The sequence below is a fragment of the Cyprinus carpio genome, chromosome A4, assembly GCF_018340385.1.
Source record: "Cyprinus carpio isolate SPL01 chromosome A4, ASM1834038v1, whole genome shotgun sequence".
In the NCBI taxonomy this organism is placed as follows: domain Eukaryota; kingdom Metazoa; phylum Chordata; class Actinopteri; order Cypriniformes; family Cyprinidae; genus Cyprinus; species Cyprinus carpio.
In genome coordinates this window covers 32,441,838-32,461,842 of record NC_056575.1, presented here as the reverse complement: position 1 = coordinate 32,461,842, position 20,005 = coordinate 32,441,838, and the positions used below count along the sequence as shown (strand labels likewise).

Sequence of the window (20,005 nt, the reverse complement as noted above, 5' to 3'; positions counted from 1 at the left end):
AATAATGTCCTTAGTTTTACCATCAGTTCAAGCCTGAAATGGGAACAGAGTCGCGATATATATTTTCTCTTCACCAGCCGAGTACTTCAATCTTTCATATTTAGAAGCCCTTTTTATCATACATACAAACTTTCCAAAATATTAATTTATCTGATTAACCCTTTTCATTCAAACTAATTAGTTTCTTTTTAGATTGATATTTAGAATTCAGTTGTAAGCCTGTTTGTATCATGAAAAAATATAAATAAACTATAAAAAAAAAAAAGAATACGTTGTGTTAGTGTTGAGAGTTTCCACAACAAGTCAAGACAGTCAAGTCGCCTTTATTTCTATAGAGCTGGTAAAAAAAAGAGAAAATGGCAGAATCAATTATGGAAACTATGCAAACAATTCAGATTCTATTGTAAAGTTACTCTAAAAGACAGCAGTGACATTATTTAGTTCAAGTCAGTTCTGGTCAATAACAGTGTGATGTTTATCAATTTAAAACAAGGCCAGTTCAGCTAAAAAAAAATGTTCTACAAAAAAGTCACCAATGTGGTTATTCAGTTCAGTGTTGATCCAGTTCAGTACTGGATGTTGCAAGATGTGATTCAGATTTAAAGCTACTTTACAGATGTTCTACTTGCCTGTAAAAAAAAAAAAAAAATCCACATCGATGACATTTAAAATAGTTCTCTCTTGAAGGAATCTTCACGTGCCACTTAAGGTTTCCTTTTCAGTTGAATCATTTTTACACAGTTTGCATGTGAAAGTCTTTTCTCCAGTGTGAATTCTCATGTGGACTTTAAAGGGATAGTTCACCCAAATATGAAAATTACTCCATGATTTACTAACCCTCAAGCCATCCTAGGTGTACATGACTTTCTTCTTCCAGACAAATTCAATCGGAGTTTTATTAAACATGTCCTGGCTCTTCCCAGCTTTATAATGGCAGTGAGTGTTTTTCGTCAATAGTCCAAAAGAAGTCCAATAAAGGCGAGTAGATCACGGGGTAACTTTCATTTATGGGTGAACTTTCCCTTTAAAGTCTCTCATGTTGAGCAAAACTCTCTCCACACTCAAGGCTTCTCTCCAGTGTGAACTCTCATGTGCCTTTCAAGACAGATTTTACGAGTGAAGCTTTTTCCACACAGCTGGCAGGAAAAAGGCCTCTCTCCGTTGTGGATTCTCATGTGGACTCTAAGGTTTCCATGTTGACAGAAACTCTTTCCACACTTTTGGCATGTGTAAGGCTTCTCTCCAGTGTGAATTCTCACGTGTCTTTCAAGACAGATTTTACGAGCGAAGCTTTTTCCACACAGTTGGCAGGAATAAGGCCTCTCTCCGTTGTGGATTCTCATGTGGACCGTAAGGTTTCCATGTTGTCTGAAACTTTTTCCACACTGAAGACATATGTAAGGGTTCTCTCCAGTGTGAACTCTCATGTGAATATTAAGGTTTCCTTGTTGAGCAAAACTCTCTCCACAGTGCTGGCATGTGTAAGGCTTCTCTCCGGTGTGAGTTCTCATGTGCCTGGTGAAGTTTTCTTTTAGAGCGAAACTTTTTCCACACTGAGGGCAGGTGAAATGCTTTTCTCCAGTGTGAATACGTATGTGCTTGTCAAGAGTGTCTTTACGAGTGAAACTCTTTCCACACTGTTGGCAGGTAAAAGGGCTTTCCCCAGAGTGAATTCTCATGTGGATTTTAAAGTTTCCTCGTTGAGCATAACTCTTTCCACACTGGGGACATATGTAATGGTTTTCTCCAGTGTGAAGTCTTAAGTGAACATTTAGGTGTCCTTTTTGAGCAAAACCGTGTCCACACTGAGGGCAGGTGTAAGGCTTTTCTCCAGTGTGAACTCTCACGTGCCTGGTAAGGTTTCCTCTGTGACTGAAACTTTTTCCACACTGTTGGCAGATGAAAGTCTTCTTTCCATTGTGAATACTCTTGTGGTCTTTAGGGTTTTTTCGTTGACTGAAACGCTTTCCGAACCGAAAGCAAGTAAAATAACTTTGAGTTTCTGACTCTTGAGCTCTTTTTCGCGTGAAAGTCTTTTCAGTCTTTAAGCGACAAAAAGGTTTTTCTCCAGTTATGAAATCATGAAGATTCTCATATTGATCTTCCTCTTCATTTTCATCAAGTACTACTTTCTCCTCTTTCAGTGCCATTAGGTCTAAGGTGAAAAAAACAGTTTAATGGCACAAGACAACAGATATCAAAACCTTTAGATATGTAAAGCATCAGGACTATATGTGACCCTGGACCACAAAACCAGTTATAATGCTCCATTTTTCGAAATTGAGATTTATACATAATCTGAATAAATAAGCTTTCCATTGATGCATGGTTTGTTAGGATAGAATATTTTGGCCAAGATGCAAGTATTTGAAAAGTTGGAATCTGAGGGTGAAAAAAAAAAAAAAAAAAAATCTAACTATTGAGACAATCTCCTTTAAAGCTGTCTAAATGAAGTTCTTAGCAATGCATATTACTAATCAAAAATTAAGTTTTAATATATTTACAGTAGGAAATATATGAAATGTCTTCATGGAACATGATCTTTACTTAATATCCTAATGATTTTTGGCATGAAAGAAAAATCAATCATTTTGACGCATACAATGCATTTTTGGCTATTGCTACAAATATACCCCAGCGACTTAAGACTGCTTTTGTGGTCCAGGGTCACATATGACAGAATGGACATTGGTGGGGTGTGGTAAATATATAGAAGAAACCAGGGGGGAGTTCATTCAATATTAGATTCTTCACAGATACTACCACACTCCGGTAAGACTTTACAGGATGAAACTGATAAAAAACCATTAATGTTGGAAATGCCAGCTGGATACAGGTGCCTTATTACATTGTATTTGGGAATGTAGACTTGTTAAACCATTCTGGAAACAAGTTATTGATGTCTACAAAATGACGAATAAAGAATGTACATTGTGTTTTTGCTGTTATCTTTTTTTATTCCATTTATGAAGGTGATGTAAACTTTAGATAACTTTTTGACAGCGTTGTCTGAAGATGATCTGAGCAGTCTAAGACGAGTTTTAAAAAAAAGTAGATTTTTCACTAAATTCAAAACTGTGAAAAATCTTAACCTGTGGAAATTTTAATTTTGGTGTGCATTTGACTCGGCATGACCCAAGTAATCAGAAGAAAAAAATTGCTTCCAGTTTTTTTTTCTTCTAATTTCTTTGCTTCTAGACCTTACGGTTCAAAAGTTATTAGTAGAAATATAAGTGCACATTTGCCCTACTGGTTCCACTAAATAACATAAAATACAAAATCAAAATAAGAAAAACTAATGTTGAGACTGACCTCTAAAATTATTCCAAATTTCATAACTTTCCCGCGAGTGGTTCTTTGGGCTCCCAAAGACTTCCAGAGCAGAAGAAGAAGACGACTAACGGATACAATAGGTGCTTGGCCCCATAAATACCATTTTGGCACACTTAATTAGGCATGACAGATCACTGTAGCCAGAGACGTTTAAAAGTTTGAGATGCTTTGACCAAAATAATGTTTTTGTTACAAACTGTTGTATAACTGATCAAAATTCGTTTTTTTTAAGAGGTGATATTGTGTTTACCCCAAATAATTGTTTTAAGCTACTTCTGTGTTATTTCTTGCAATTAAATATATAACATGTAATATTGATGTATGCAAATTTTCAATATTGTTATATTTTCCCTATTTTACATATTCATCCATACAGTATATTCATTATGAGTTATTGTTACATATGCATGTAATTTTATTCTGTTCACAAGTGATGACTTGTAATGATACAGCTGCCCCCTAGTGGCCGAGAGTTTTTGTTCTTTGTCTTCATTTATTAGGTTACCTTTGTTCCTTGAGGCTGAATCGGCAATTGTTTTTGTTGTGATTTTTCCTCTACTTTTTGTTCAGTTTAATTCTTTAATAAATAGTCCCCTCTTTAAACGAGCCTTTGCTTGCCTCCCTCTCTATGTTATATTCGATAGCATAACATAATTGGGGGCTCGTACGGGATACGAACCCGGGACCTCTCACACCCAAAGCGAGAATCATACCCCTATCTTTATGATTCTTTTGCATTATATTCATATTCCTCATATTACTGTTTTATGTTACACATTTACTCAAGTATAAGGCCTATTCAGTACTCATTTATTCTCTTTATTTCCATTAACACACATATTCCATTGACTTAATATACAGTTTTCTTCATTTGACATATGTGACCCTTGACCACAAAAAAAATAAAAAAAAAAAAATGCTGAATAAATAATCTCTCCACTGATATATGGTTTGTTAGGATCGGACAATATTTGTCTGAGATACAACTATTTGAAAATCTGGAATCTGAGGGTGCAAAAAAATCTAAATATTGAGAAAATCATCTTTAAAGTTGTTCAAATGAAGTTCTTACCAATGCATATTACTAATCAAAAATTAAGTTTTGATATATTTATGGTAGGAAGTTTACAAAATATCTTCATGGAGCATGATCTTTACTTAATATCCTAATGATTTTTGGCATTAAAGAAAAATCAATAATTTTGACCCATACAATGTTTTTATGGCTATTGCTACAAATATACCCCAGAGACTTAAGACTGGTTTTGTGCTCCAGGGTCACAAATAAGAAAGTACAAGTTATGATATTTCGATAGGATGTCTGCAAAAATATTTTTTTATATGCAAGGACGTTTGGTAAATTTGTCCTCTGCATACATTGGACTACGTATTCTTTTCCAAGAGCTGGTGTTTCCTATTTGCAAGATGATATTTGCCCAGATCTGCTGTTTCTGCTCGAGAGGTGTAAAACCACAGCTACATGTATATCTGATCTTATGTATACTCATCCTCACTGTCATGTAAGCGTGAATGAAAACCAACCTGTGTGTGTCTCAGTATCTTCATGTTTGACTCTGAATGTGTCTTCAATCTTCACGTCTTCTCTCTCCTCTTTAATAAACTCCATCTTTATAACAGTGTGTGTCTCAGTCTCTTCAGCAGGAGCTTCTCTGTGTTTAAGATCAGAATAATTAACAGATAATAAACCCAATCTAAATCTCTGGGTGTGTCTCAATCAGCTCCCTAGTTCAGTAGTCAGCACACTAGTAAGGGACATAAATGGCCTGATCACACACACACAATAACACAAATACCAATGAATAAAAGAACAAATTTATATTGAAGTGATTCATTTCATAAACTTAAAGATAAGAAAAATAAAGCAGCTGCAACATTACATAAATAATATCTAATTAATTTTACTTCGCTTGTAAATAGGGTGGCCACCTTCAGTAAACCAAGAGAGAACACATTAATATTGTTATTTTGAATTTGATTATTTACAATTATTCATTATTATTAGTCTTTTTTGACAGTTCTGCAGCTATTTTTTATTCAATTGCTTAAATTAGGACTACGTTATTTTTGTAATTATTTGTCCCATTTTTGTCTAAATAAGTTGGCTTTTTTTTTTTACTTTTTAAAATGCCAAATTATATGAATATTTATGATGCATATATTTATGAATGCTATAAATGATCAATTAATAAATTAAAGGGTATAACATAAAACAGGTCTATAATCAATTAATGAATCTGGCTAATAATGCCTAAAAATATAATAATTATGCTTACTAAGCTGTATGAAATAAATAAGACTATCCAGATTTTAATAAAACAATAGGCTGATAACCTTTAGACTTTAAAGGTATGACTTGCCCAAAAATGAAGATTCTGTCATAATTTACTCAGGTTTTTCTAAACCAGCATAAAGTTCCTGCTTCTCTGAGTGTGTAAACGATGACAGCATTGTATTTTGGGTGACCTGTCCCTTTAAGTCGAACAGTCCACCGTGAGCAAGCTCCTCTGCGCGTTCCTCATCAGTTACTGGACAGACGCACTGATGACTTCCCCTTCAGCGCTACATCTGGAGAGTCTTGTGTTCAGAGCGCAGGTGTGCGCTCCAGGTGTTTAAACCGCGTGCTGCGCTCGCGTGAAAGCGCTTTAACGGCGCGCGTTCTGGACACTCCGTCGCTATGGGAACAAAGAGGCCGAAATTACGCGCAAACGCGCTTCTCTAGTACTTCTTATGAAATTGATTTCATTATAAACGCGATTAGTCTTATAAACGGTGCACAATAACTTACCTATCTGTGTTGGCCTTTGTAAAATACGGGGCAAATCGCGTCCCGTATTGATTCCGTATTTTTAAGCAACTCTAAACTTGTAAAAATCATACAGTGAATGCTCTGTACAGATCTAAACGCTAAAAACACAAACCTTTCTTCAGCCGAGTCACAACAGAGGCAGGAGCGCGCGCGGCTTTATGACGTCACACCGCCAGACCAAAATAAAAGCCCTGTAGAGCGCATATAAATTTACATACAGAAAACAAATATATATATTTACATATCAGCGGTATATATTTAAATATACATGTTGTACAATGATATACTGAGAATGATGGAAGTATGTGAAATTCTGCCTAAAAGGCAAAACAGTCAACACACACACACCTTACTGTTTGACATATCTTGTGAATATACTGGGTAAAATGCTTTATTATTTTATTTCATGGAAGTCCTTATTTCGGCAGCTGTGTTACATGTGTATCTTATTTATAATTACAATGCACATGACATTTGCATGATGTTTTACAGCAGTTCTGTGAGTGTTAGGCTGGAGAGCATTGCAGAGGGGTGTGTGTGTGTGTGTGAGAGAGAGAGAGAGAGAGAGAGAGAGTCAAGTATGGCGTTTATTTAGTCTCAAAACTCGCGCACATAAAATCTAGGTGCGTGCACAGTTTACGAGGGAAAAACGAACGGCAAATCCGCGAGCACGGGGCTGTGACACACTCTTGCTCGCGCAAAATGCCATCCTCGCGCGGGCGCGTTTCTGCACCGCCACATCCGTTCATAAACTACCCGCACACGTCAAATACCCTCTCACAGCTCTGTCAAATAAATTCCCCCCAGCACTCTCACTCGCTCGGTTATCAAGATGAAATTTGAGACTTTGGAGGCAGGGACAGTGGCTGATGTCTCCGCTCATTTGATTGGTCACTTTAACTAGGGCTCTGTGTAGTAAATGCTGCTCCATCTGAAAGCAGTTGATGGCGATTTACTACTAATCAAGGAACCGGCTTTACTGACGAGATGCGCATAACAATGTCATGCGATATATCGCCCAGCCCTAGCGTCAACACAACATGCACGCGTCGTTCTCTTGTGAACACACATTGGAAATTACTTTGTGACATAGTAGATCCATGTCGCTCCATAAAACTTAGGTTAAGAGGGATATTTCACCCAAAAAATGTCATTTACTTCAGTCGTCTGCTGAACACAAAAGAAAATATTTGAAGAATGTGGTCAAACAGACTGTTGACGATAGCCACTGACTTTCATAATATTTTTTTTCCTACTAAGGAAGTCAATGGGTGCCGTCAACTGTCTGGTTAACAACATTCTTCAAAATAACTTTTTGTGTTAAGCAGAAGACTGAAGCTTGTACAGGTTAGGAACAATTGAGGGTGAGTAAGTGATGACATTTTTGGGTGAACTATCCCTTTAAACCACTGGAGTCACATGGATTACTTTAATGATGTCTTTACTACCTTTCTGGGGCATGCATAGCTGTCAATGGAGGGACAAAAAGCAGATAACAGATTTCATCAAAAAGACCTTAATTTGTGTTCTGAAGATGAACGAAAGTCTTACGGGTTTGGAGCGACATGAGGGTGAATAATTAATGACAGAATTTTCATTTTTGAGTATGCATTCATAAAACCTTGAGGTTTTAGTAGTACTTTATTAGCGTTAAGGAGTGTTGTATCAAGTGTGCAGTATCAATGCTATCTTACATTTCTGATACTTTCCATGCACATTTTTGAATTTCAGAAGCATTTCAAATACATGAATTCCAAATCGTTACCTGTTGAATGTATTGAAATTGTGCAATAAGAAAAAACTAAAAAGAAAAATAGCAGAGAATGTATAGCTCTTCAAGTATGTTTGGATCAGCTGGATCTTCAGTCAGAGGGCACTCGTATTCAGGCACTATAACACCAGTTTCTGAGTCAGGGCCATCAAAGTCAACAGCGGTGTCCCAGTCAATGTCTGGCTCTTGAAGGTCCTATGAATGCATCAAGGCAAGCTGTTAGTAAATCTGGTCCCAAGTCTTATCAATTTTCTTCTTCTTCAAAAAACAAAAAAACACTTACTGCAAGGTTCTCTGTATGTACATTGGTGTTTAGCATCCGGGCAATTTCCCAAATCTGTGTTGGACTCCGGTTTCCCTCAGTACATAGTGGATGGTGGTTCCAGCCTTCAGTGAATATCTCCAAGTCTCTTTTGAGTCTTGGAAGACTTGCATAATGCACACAGAATATGTCATCTGTACATGAAATGTCCAAGAGGTCATCTTCTTCAAGGGAGTGCAGAAGATTGAAGTACTTCGATGATACTGAGATCCACACATCTCGCCATAATCGTTCTATTAAAACAAAATTATCTTGAGTACAGTGTAAGAAAACAACATTGTGCCAAAGTCAAGCAGGCAATACATTTGTAATTGGAAAACTATGTTGGTGCATCTCATGGTGTAACTGTGTTGTGCCATGTCATACCTGGCTAGCACCCAATCTTGGAAGTGGTAAAACCATATATACTGTGTGTAAAGAACTTAGTGAGATTATGAAAATGTGGCATTAATAATAGTAGTTTAAAGTAAATATCTGGGTGACAAACAGGTAAAATGTTACAGTTTCTGGTTAACAAAAAGAAACAATGCATAGGACATTGGCCAGATTTCTCAAGTTCTATTATCCAATTTCTTAGTCATGTGCCAAGATGCGCTAAAGAGCATCAAATACATCATTGATATTAGGTTTATTTATTTACACTGCTAATACAAGATTGCAGTAAACAAATCTGTTGTATTAACACTTATTTAATGGAGAACGAGACAGGTGAAGACACATCATTTCAAGGGATAGTTCACCCAAAAATTAAAAAATTGACTCACCCTCAAGTTGTTTCAAACCTGTATGAATTTATTTATTCTGCTGAACAAGAAAGCAAAATAAAAAAAAAACTATGCAAGTCAATGGGGTACATCAACCGTTTGGTTGCCCACATTCTTCAAAATATCTTCTTTTGTGTTCAGCAGAAGAAAGAATTTCATACAGGTTTGAAACAACTTGAGGGTGAGTAAATGACAGAATTACAATTTTTGGGTGAACTATTACTTTAAGGGAAGCAGTACTTAAAGTCAAGCCAAGTCACCTTTATTTATATAGTGCTATTTACAGATTGTTTCAAAACAGCTTTACAGGGATAACAGGAAATTAATGCAACAAAGACTGAAGTCTTTCAACTCTTTCTTTGTTTGTCATTTGTATAAAATACCTGACCATAAAGGTACACTGTAATAAAATATGAGGACGAGTATGAAAATCAGGAAAAAAATATGCAAGGTAAGAAAAAAATTGTACCTTTGGTTGTGCACACATTTTCCCGAGATGAAGCTTCTCCGATCAGTGCCCGGCCGGGCAATGTCCACGTTCTCCACTCCCTGGTCAGCTCTTACCCTGAAATCACAGTAATTATGGTACCAATTAGGCCTAACTGAGCTACTTATTTATATTTTTGATGATGGTTCTGTAACTTCTTAGTTTAATAAACACAACCCTCAAGAAGTAGTCAATATTGAAAAATTGATAAATGTCATCCAATATAAACCCACAACCAAGGACGATGAGTGTGTAAACAGAATAATTATTTTGTAATGACATTTTGCTTTTAGGAAATTACGCTCAAGTCAAGTGTCAGATTAATCTAAATTCTTCCATGTAAGACGAAGCTCATATTAAACAATTTGAATTTTCCCAGCCTTTTTACCTACAGTACATAGATAACACTGTAGCTTTTTAACTTTCTAAAATACACTACCTTGAAGGTAAACCATGCAGGTGAGTTGCCTCAAGGAAGAAGTGAAATGCCGCTGATGCACAGTTATTTGTGGCTGCATTCAAGTACATTATCTACAAAAGAAACATTTTAAACAATTAAAAGGCATTAAAGTTAAAACTGATAGGGTTCCTTCTCAGGAAGCATGAGTATGCTCAGCAAGCAAAGCACACTGACCAAGTTCTATTATGAAATTGGTTTGTCGTGTGCCTTTTACTTAAAGGTAAATTATGTCAACTTTGTATGCAGTTTTGTTTATTAACCGGTTGAGTGTCAATGCATCTTGCGGGAAGATGATTGTAGCCGGAGCTACTTCTCTCTGTTTATGTCTATAGACTTTCAATGAATTTAAGGTCTGAGCATTACAAGCGTTTTATTTAAAAAGTTATGTAAAAAACAACATTCACAAAAATCACAACACCAAAGCCACTATATCCATTCTTGTAAAGCCCGTGTTAAAACTAAAATATTAAAAAAACACAAAAAACCAGCAGCAAACAAACACCACCCAAACACAAAAATATCACAATGTTGTATCTAGAAAGCAATTGGGCATAAAATATCAAATTAAAACAATGTCAATGTGTATTGTGAAAATTACCCAATCCAAAATGAACTTTAAATTAACTTGACTTTAATACAAACCTGATTAACTTGTGGCTTGTGTCCACATGTACCAGAGACAAGGGTCCTGGTACAGAGTAAACTCTGCGTACAACACAGCCGAGACTTGACAGCCTTGATATGATGCCCACAGAATCAACCGTATGCATGGAGGCTGCAGTTCTTCTCCACTGAACCCTATGGCCTATTGACTCCAGTCCCCCTCTGACCATCCTGTAGCCAGCGTTTGGTAAAGGATTCTTGATTGAAGCAACCAAACTGTCAAGTTCATCATCACTGATGGAACTATACATGTTCCTGCCAGAGAGCTCGTACTCTTCCACTCGTCTGAAGACTGTGCTTCTTGAAACACCCATCAGTTTAGCCCTGCAAGACACAGGAAGTCGAGTATGAAGCATTTCTTTCAAGCGTTGTTCTCCAATCAAAATTCTGGGGCGCCCTGCCTTCACAAGGTCAAAGAGATCTTGCAAAGCCTGGGTGATAGCAGGATGTACTTCTACATGACTGGATAGGGCCTGCAGAAGATACAGCTCCTGACGGCAAATGAATTCGAAGTAATCCAAATTCAGTGGTGTTGTGTTGAATCCCAGTTCTATTTTATGCAAAAGCCTTTGATAAATGTGATGTCTTAGCTGTTGCAAGACAGAACAAAGTATAGTTAATAATGTCTCATGGTCTCACACACACAAACCACCGTAAAAAAATGTAATCACGAAAAATAATGTATGTATTTTTCCCAATTAGCATTCCCTGGTTTGTACGCTAATGCTTGCGGGACAGTATTTTGTGTGCGCGGTGCAGAAACGTATCCTGTGCACGCGCCTAGATTTTATGTTCGCGAGTTTTGAGACTAAATAAACGCCATAGTCAAGCAGCAACCATTCGGTCTTTCTCTTAAAACCAACACGGAAGTGACTAAAACTGTCATTCATGGAATGGCCGCTAGAGACGGGCTCTAGAAGGGAGTCAGTCCCATAGACACCCATGTTAAAATGCCCAACTTTACAGCAGAAACAAGTGTTTACAGTAAGAGGACCAGATTTCTGAATGAAAACCAGGGACATTTCCTAGTTCAGTGGTCAACATATCACTGAAACCTCACGAAATTACTGAAATATACAAATAAAAAAAAAACGGCAGAAATGTGTGTATTTTTTAAATTGTTTTGGGTTCCATATATTAATATCATAATTAATCATTACAGTGATGCTTGAGGAAAAACGGAAATACTCAATTATTTCTATTTTTTTTTATTTTTGTACACTTTAGTTGGTGGTTCTTTTCAGCACACAATAAGACTTTATGTATTTCAATATTTATTTCACCAAGAATAAAACTCTGAAAACCTCTGACATGTTTTATTATTCGTATGTGTTTTCTTTATGTACACATCTATATGCTATATATATTATAGACACAGCAGTGTTTGAACGGGACTTTTATTATGGTCTGGTGGCGTGACGTCATAAGGCTGCGCCGCGCTCCCGCGTCTGAGTTTCAGCTGAAGAAAGGTTTGTGTTTTTGATCATCTAAAGCGTTTAATCGATACGATGCATTCAGTATACTTTGTAGTTTGTACAAGCGATGAAAAGTTAATGAATGATTACTGTATGTTACATTATAACACTTTATGTAACATTAGTGTCATTTTGTGCAAATAAACCGCATTCACACACTGGTAACAGAAACGGAGCGTCGCATTTCGCCCCTGTGTAGTGAATCAGTTCATCCTAAACACTGGCACGAGCTGATGGACGAACGGAGCTTTCCGACACTCCGAGTCAGTTGAATCAAATCTTTCACAAAACGATTCAGTGATTCGAATCTCCGCGCGCTGACGAGAACTTTTACAAACAACAGCATTTTAAAAAATAATTAAAAAAAATAAAGTGTGTAATATACTAATCGTTAAATACCTATTAATCAAAACTAAATAGTATTTTGTGTAATTTTTGTTCTTTTATTAATTTGTTTATCATTAAGTTTTTAGATGATTTAAGTGCATTAACTCTCACTCTGGCTGACTCCCTTACTAGTGTGCTGACTACTGAACTAGGGAGCTGATTGAGACGCACCCAGAGATTTAGATTGGGTTTATTATCTGTTAATTATTCTGATCTTAAACATAGAGAAGCTCCTGCTGAAGAGACTGAGACACATCCTATTATAAAGATGGAGATTATTAAAGAGGAGAGAGAAGACGTGAAGATTGAAGACACATTCAGAGTCAAACATGAAGAGACTGAGACACACACAGGTTGGTTTTCATTCACAAAGTGTATATAATCTCAGTTCATTCACCTTTGTCAGGTGTTTTTGTACTCTTGTCTGTGCTCCTGCATCTTTCTGTCCTTCATTTTTTTTTAAAGGATTTCAGCTTCATTTATTGCTTCATCTATTTTTTTTCTTAAAGTTCTCTTAAAGTCCCCCTGTGGTGAAAATCTAGTTGTTTATTTGTCTGTGTGGTGTTTTTAATACGCTTTTACACAAACCATGCGCCAGTCTATTTATCAGCACCATTGCGGAGTATACTCCACAAAAAACAACATCCAACCAAATCAACAGAAACCATCCTAAACATACCATTTTTATATGAGTCCAGTTGGTTGCCCGATTTGTGAGTCGCTGTAGTAGACACTCGCTTGAGATCAAATGAGGCGAGCAGAGTGTTGAAGTCAGCAGACTGGGGTTTATCTAGGTGGATGTTGAAGTCACCAAGCAGTACCAGAGGAGTACCATCTTCAGGATAGTTTGATAGCAGCACATCCAACTCCTCCAAGAAGTTTCCCCAATTGACCTGGGGGATGATAAATGACCACAAAGTGGATTTTAACAGGGTGGGTTACAGTAATAGCATGTGATTCAAATGAATCATTACCTGTAGGTGGTGGTTGAAGATCAAATTTCCAAACTTTCGATATAAGAAGACCAGTACCTCCACCCCTCCCAGTCGTACGAGGGGTGTGGGAACAAGTGAAAATGAGAGGAGAGGGCTGCGGGGGTGGCAGTGTCCTCAGGTTTGATCCAAGTCTCAGTCAGTGCCATGAGGCTGAGACTGGAATGAGTAGCAATAGAAGAAATTAAATCTGCTTTATTAACAGCAGACTGGCAGTTCCAGAGACCAACTGGAATAGAGAGTAAAGTAGTAGAGGTCAGAGGGACAGGCCGTAGATTATTGGGATAGGCCTGCCTCCGACGTACAGATCTGAAAGCAGATAGTGAGTACACCTTTCCAATTGTCGGTGGTGTCGCACAAGTCGATGGTCTTTACACTCATCGGGCTTCACACGAGGGCTGCCGCGGTGAAACTAACCAATTTTTATACCTGCCTGAGTACATGTTGTTGAAGTCAGCTGGCCAAACCTTACTATTTAGCAAATCGAAACTGGAAAGTCCCGCGATATGCACGCGAACAAACGTGACTTGAGCACGTATTTATTTGTATTTAGAACCGCTAGCTTGAATAATAACCTGCGGCAGCAGACTAAAAGTAGCCCAGAGTCGCACCTCTCCCACATTGAAATCTGCATATAACAGCCGTATGATCCATACAATCTACGGTATGATCGCGGGCACAGTTTGGAATCACAAACTTGGCTGCATTTGAGTCTTCATGGCATTTTGAAGATACAACATCATCAAGTTAGTAACTAACGAATGTAAAGCCTCTGTTATACTTTCCGTGTCCGCGAGTCCGCTATGGTGCGCGTGACGTAAAAATCGTCATCAGAGAGTGTGCACGGAGGCTCTGAGCGGACGACCGCGTTCCTCCCATTTTTTATGACTGTGTGGACAAGTGTGCGCGGTCAGTAGGCTTCAAAAGCACAATTGCACATGTGCAGGCTGTGTGAAGAAGCCCATTGCTACTCGAACCTGTGCAATACGTCAATAAAAGAACATAAAGACAGACAGATGTGCAATAATTCTTGGCAATTGTTTGTTCACATGTTTGTTGCAGAGCGGACCATCAAGTATAAATGGAAGAAGTCCGTGTCCGTGCTGTCCATGTACATGTCCTGATTGCTCATGCGGAAAGTATAACGCAGGCTTTACAGTATCAACTTTAGTTGTCCGCTAGTAAAAACAGTTTTATCCGTCATTATTTGAGTACGAACCAGCGCGAACAGATAATATTACTTCACAAAGTTAGTAATCAGTCTTCTTGCTTACGTTGAGCATACCAGCTAATTTCTGGTTCAAACACATATGGCTTAATTAAATCAATATTTACACTAGCTATTGCCATTGTATCATTGTATGAATTGTTTACTACAATTCAGTTAGAGGATGGCTGGCTGCTATGTGACTGAGTGGAGGCGGAGCTAATTTGTGTATTCATAGATCCGCGTATAGTAAATGAGGCAAGGGTGTAGAGTTATATTCAATCTATTTTAAGGCATGAGAAAATTATTTTCATAAGAAGAAACATTTATTAACATTCTTCAATATAAATGCCCACTGCTAGGATTGAGTAACATCTTTCCATATGAAATTAGTAGCTACACGTGGAAGTTTCTTATATTTTTACTGCTGCCAAGATTAACTGATCATGCAAAGTTATCTGGTCTATCTAGCTTTGATGTGATGCTGACGTCTACTAAAAAAACTCTGGGGACAGCAGATGCTTTCACCAACTAGGATGATTTTGAAGTTGGAGGAGAAAATGAGTCCTAACCTAAAGGCCCCGATATACTTCTAACGAAGTTTGTTTTCGTTCTTCGTTTGGAGGCAAAAAGAAGTTCAAAAAGGCTGAGTGACGGTATACCATTTCAGAACTTTCCAACACCCCCACGTTGCTGGAGTGGGGTGTAGATTAATGTTGACATGTCAACACGCTCGCGCATATTCCCCATTTATTTGAAACACATGTATTTGGTATTTGCTACCTTATATCTTTACTCTTTCCTTTCATTCTTTTCATGGCTTTAGAATATTTCTCTATGTCGCTTTTTGCATAACTCTGGGTCATCGACACCAAGCTTCGTTGCAGTTTCTTACTAGGAATTAAAAGCTTCTCTGAATCTTTAAAGTCTCTCTGCGAGCGATCGTACAGGTGCAGATATATTTGTGCAGCTCAGCTGTTTGACACTCCAGTGTGTTCTGGAGATGCTGTTCAATGCCCGGACCTCCTTAGAATGAGCAACGAACCGGGAAAAAAAAAATAATCGCACATCAAACAAGGTGGAGTTCCAGAACACACCCACCGGTTGCGTAAAGGCTACGGACCAATGGAAGCTCAAAGGTGTTTAGGAGCCAAAACGAACTCCCCCAGAAAGTTCACTTTGGTGAGCTGTTTCAAACTAACGAAACAAACTCAAAGCGAACTTAGTTTCGGCCTGATTTTGTTCGAAATGACATCATATCAATTTGTTTTCGATTTCGTTTGAAGTATATCGGAGCCTTAACTGTCTTGAACAGGAAAACACAGAGTTCACCCAGAGCTAGACAAGACAAGCGTTTGAGATTAAAAAGTATATGAATTTTGAATTTTTTATTTTTTTTTTTTTTTAGAAAATAACCGAGCGTTTCACTAGATAAGACCCTTCTTCCTCGGCTGGGATCATTTAGAGCCTTTTGAAGTTGCATTTAAACTTTTTTGCATTTAAGCATTTTGGAAGTTCAAACTCGGGGGCACCGTAGAAGTCCGTTTATATGGAAAGAAATCCTGAAATAGTTTCCGCAAAACACAATTCCTTTACAACTGAAGAAAGAAAGACATGAACATCTTGGATGACAAGGGGGTGGTGAGTTCATTATCAGTAAATTTTTGTTCTGGAAGTGAGCTACTCCTTTAAGAGACCTTGGCATCAAACACTCCAGAGTCAGTCAAGTCAGCTTTATTTATATAGCACTTTAAACAATACGTGCCAAAGCTGCTTTACAGTGTCAATAATGCAGGAGGACAATAGTAAACTGTCAAAGTCAGTGACGTCATCGTCCATGCTCAGTTCAGTTTTCTTCAAATAGTGTCTGTGCAGTCAAGTCAACAATGTTAACCAGAAATTAACTAAGTAAGCCAAAGTTGACAGCGGCAGGGAACCAAAACTCCATCAGTGACAGAATGGAGAAAAAACCTTGGGAGAAACCAGGCTCAGTCGGGGGGCCAGTTCTCCTCTGACCAGAGAAAACCAGCATGGTGTGGGTTTAATTCCAGGCTGCAGCAAAGTCAGATTGTGCAGAGGACTTATTCTTAGTATAAGTAGTTACTAGTCTACTAAGTCTGGTTCCCGTGGTCTTGTGCTGATGGCCGTTGAGGTGATGAGGTCTTCGCTAGGGATCTGTATCTGGGGCTCATCTAGTTGTCCTGGTCTCCGCTGACATTCAGGGCTGTAGAGGTCCTCTCTAGGTGCTGATCCACCATCTGGCCTGGAAATTTGATAGTGTGCTATGTGTATGTCAGGTTAAACAAGGTTTAATTTAGGTTTAAACTGACAGAGTGTGTCTGCCTCCCAAACAACGCTAGGTAGATTGTTCCAGAGTTTGGGCGCTAAATAGAAATGATCAACTGGCCAAAGTTTTGAGATCACATTGGACGTGAAGGACTATAATGTGATAAGAGCTCGCTCAAGTACTGAGGAGCTAAACCATTCAAATCTATACGATGTTTGATAGGGAGCCAGTGCAGTGTTGACAGGACCGGGCTAATATGATCATACTTCCTGGTTCTAGTAAGAACTCTAGCTGCTGCATTTTGGACTAACTGAAGTTTGTTTACTAAGCGTGCAGAACAACCACCCAATAGAGCATTACAATAATCTAACCTTGAGGTCATAAACGCATGGATTAACATTTCTGCATTTGACATTGAGAGCATAGGTTATAATTTAGATAGATTTTTTCCATCTTAAAAATAAAGTTTTACAAATGCTAGAAACGTGGCTTTCTAAGGAATGATTGCTATCAAATACCACACCTAGGTTCCTAACTGATGACGAAGAATTGACAGAGCAGCCATCAAGTCTTAGAGTTCTAGGTTATTACATGCAGAGGTTTTGTGGTCCAATAATTCCCTCTTTTCATTAATTATTATTTAGGTTTTATAATATAATACAATATAGTATATTGTATTAAGATATAATATATGGTAAATTTCCATGTAAGAGATCTGTAAGCTAAATGTTTTCAGAAAATGTGAACGTGAATATTTTATATATCGTTAGTTATCTAAACATCCCTATGTAGTAGAGTTAGCACACTTCTACACTAGTGTGTAAATGTAACACTGTCTACAATGACATGATATCTTGCCACGCTGCAACAGCTTAAAATCTGTCTACACTGGACGCGACACAGAGACCGTTGCAAATCATTTGAACTTTGTGTCATAAATGTCATAAATAGAAGAACGAGGCATCAGTTTACTGTCAGGGATTTGTCGTATTGAGAGGTGTCATCTAGTGTAGACCACATCATTGATTATATTGGGTTTTCTAGTATTTTATAATATTGTGTTGCGTCGCGCTGCACCGCTAGCATCCAGTGTAGACACGGTAAGTGTTTTGTAAACTTTCATCATTGTTTTGTTCTCATTTCAGTGCATTGGCCCCCTTTAAACATAAATGGTGTTATACATGTTGGATATTTGTATCATTGTTTTGTTCTGCTGTTCTCTCTTGCTTCTGTGAATGCATTGTTTTCAGATTTGTAATTTCATCTGTCAGTGACGTTTTTTGAACCACTGTGATGGGTCATTTAAAAGTTTTTACAAACATCTGCTGCTTCCTCCCTGACACAAATATTGGTTTTCTTTCCAAATAAATATCACATGGAATTACAGTGTGATGAGTTTTTGGACAAATGGTTGAGTGGAGCATTTGTCTTTCTTTCTTTTCCCCAAGTTTCTTTATTTTTTGCATCTTAACCCCTTGTAATGTGTGATTAATCTTTTTTTTTTTTTTTATTTAAATGGAGGGTTTAAATGCCAGCTTTTCCTAAAGAAAGACTTTCATATCTGAATGTTTTAATGTCTGATGCTTTGTGTTATTAAATTGAGTTTAATATTTGTATGTTGGTTTCGACGACTTGCATATCTGAATGTTTTAATGTCTGATGCTTTGTGTTATTAAATTGAGTTTAATTTTTATTTGTCTTTTTTGCCTTAGACTTGAGGGTCCTCAAAGAGGAGAGTCAAGAACTGAATGATCAATATAAGAATCAACATGATTTCGTAACTGGAGACAACTCTTTTAGTTGCTCACAGACTGAAGAGACCGGAAGTAGTAGTTATTTCCTCTGCCAACCGTGTGGAAAGTGTTTCCTTCAAAAAAGTTTTTTTAAAAGGCACATGAGAGTTCACACCGGAGAGAAGCCTTACGCCTGCCAACAGTGTGGAAAGCGTTTCAGTCACAAAGAAGCTCTTACAGTACACATTAGAATTCACACTGGAGAGAAGCCTTTCACATGTCCTCAGTGTGGAAAGAGTTTCACTCAAAGTGGAAACCTTAGAGACCACATGAGAATTCACACTGGAGAGAAGCCTTATGCCTGCCAACAGTGTGGAAGAAATTTCAACCGGAAAAGTAGTCTTAATAGCCACAAGACAGTTCACAATGGAGAGAGTCTTTTCACCTGCCAACAGTGTGAAAGAAGTTTCACTCACAAAGGAAGCTTTAACCAACACATGAGAATTCACAATGTAGTGCAGCCTTACACATGCTCTCAGTGTGGAAAGAGTTTTGATCAACATGAAAACCTTAAAGTCCATATGAGAGCTCATAGAGAGAAACCCTACACATGTTCTGAGTGTGGAAAGCGTTTCAGTCAAAAACGAAACTTTGAAGACCACATGACAATTCACTCTGAAGATCAACCCTACACATGCACTCAGTGCGGGAAGAGTTTCAATTACAAACGACGCTTTGAAGACCACATAATAATTCACACTGGAGAGAAGCCTTTCACATGCCAACAATGTGGAAAAAGTTTCTACCGAAAAGGTAGCCTCAACAGGCACATGAAAACTCACAGTGGAGAGAAGCCTTAGACGTGTGGTCTCTGTGGAAAAAGTTACATATATAAAGCAGCCGTTAAATACCACATGAGATTTCACATATGAGAGAACTGTTTTTTATGTCATCAGTGTGGAATTGTGGAGTTTCACAGACAGAAAACATCTTGGGAAACATGTAACACCAGACAGAAGTGCCATCACTGTGGAAAGACAATCTTGAGGTTCACACAAGCTCCCCCGATACAGTTCAAAATACCTGAGCAGCGGATTTGGACTTCGTTTGCACCTGGGTTTAAAATGTGTTTCGGTTGATCGGATCACAGATATACTGTCTCCATATCACCATCTCTTTTGTCCACTTTCGACCACTCCTGTCCCCATTTTTTCAAGGGTGGGGGGGTCAGTGGATGGGTAAATGCGTGTTTTCCTTTCATTAACATAATAAATGTGACAAAACAGATTTTCTTTTA

General features: G+C 37.8%; 2 protein-coding genes across 2 annotated transcripts; one reads left to right on the top strand and one right to left on the bottom strand.

The window, feature by feature from the left end:
- Positions 1 to 307: 307 nt before the first annotated feature.
- On the bottom strand, positions 308 to 6,311 carry LOC109066702 (gastrula zinc finger protein XlCGF8.2DB-like). The gene is made up of 3 exons (XM_042745384.1): positions 6,273 to 6,311; positions 4,876 to 5,003; positions 308 to 2,155 (listed from the first exon to the last, which is right to left on the bottom strand). The coding sequence occupies exons 2-3, from the start codon at positions 4,958 to 4,960 to the stop codon at positions 1,062 to 1,064; spliced, it is 1,179 nt and encodes a 392-aa protein (XP_042601318.1). The 5' UTR covers positions 4,961 to 5,003; positions 6,273 to 6,311; the 3' UTR covers positions 308 to 1,061.
- Positions 6,312 to 12,033: 5,722 nt separating this feature from the next.
- On the top strand, positions 12,034 to 20,005 carry LOC109065215 (gastrula zinc finger protein XlCGF8.2DB-like). Its single transcript, XM_042745259.1, has 3 exons — positions 12,034 to 12,096; positions 12,715 to 12,842; positions 18,688 to 20,005. Exons 2-3 carry the CDS (start codon positions 12,758 to 12,760, stop codon positions 19,566 to 19,568), a joined length of 966 nt encoding a protein of 321 aa, XP_042601193.1. The 5' UTR covers positions 12,034 to 12,096; positions 12,715 to 12,757; the 3' UTR covers positions 19,569 to 20,005.

Bases quoted from the DNA above. Each gene is read 5' to 3' on its own strand.
- LOC109065215 (XM_042745259.1), top strand. From the start codon at position 12,758: ATGGAGATTATTAAAGAGGAGAGAGAAGACGTGAAGATTGAAGACACA. The intron at 12,843-18,687 runs GTTGGTTTTCAT...TTTTTGCCTTAG, and splicing joins AGAGACTGAGACACACACAG to ACTTGAGGGTCCTCAAAGAG.
- LOC109066702 (XM_042745384.1), bottom strand. From the start codon at position 4,960: ATGGAGTTTATTAAAGAGGAGAGAGAAGACGTGAAGATTGAAGACACA. The intron at 2,156-4,875 runs GTTGGTTTTCAT...TTTTCACCTTAG, and splicing joins AGATACTGAGACACACACAG to ACCTAATGGCACTGAAAGAG.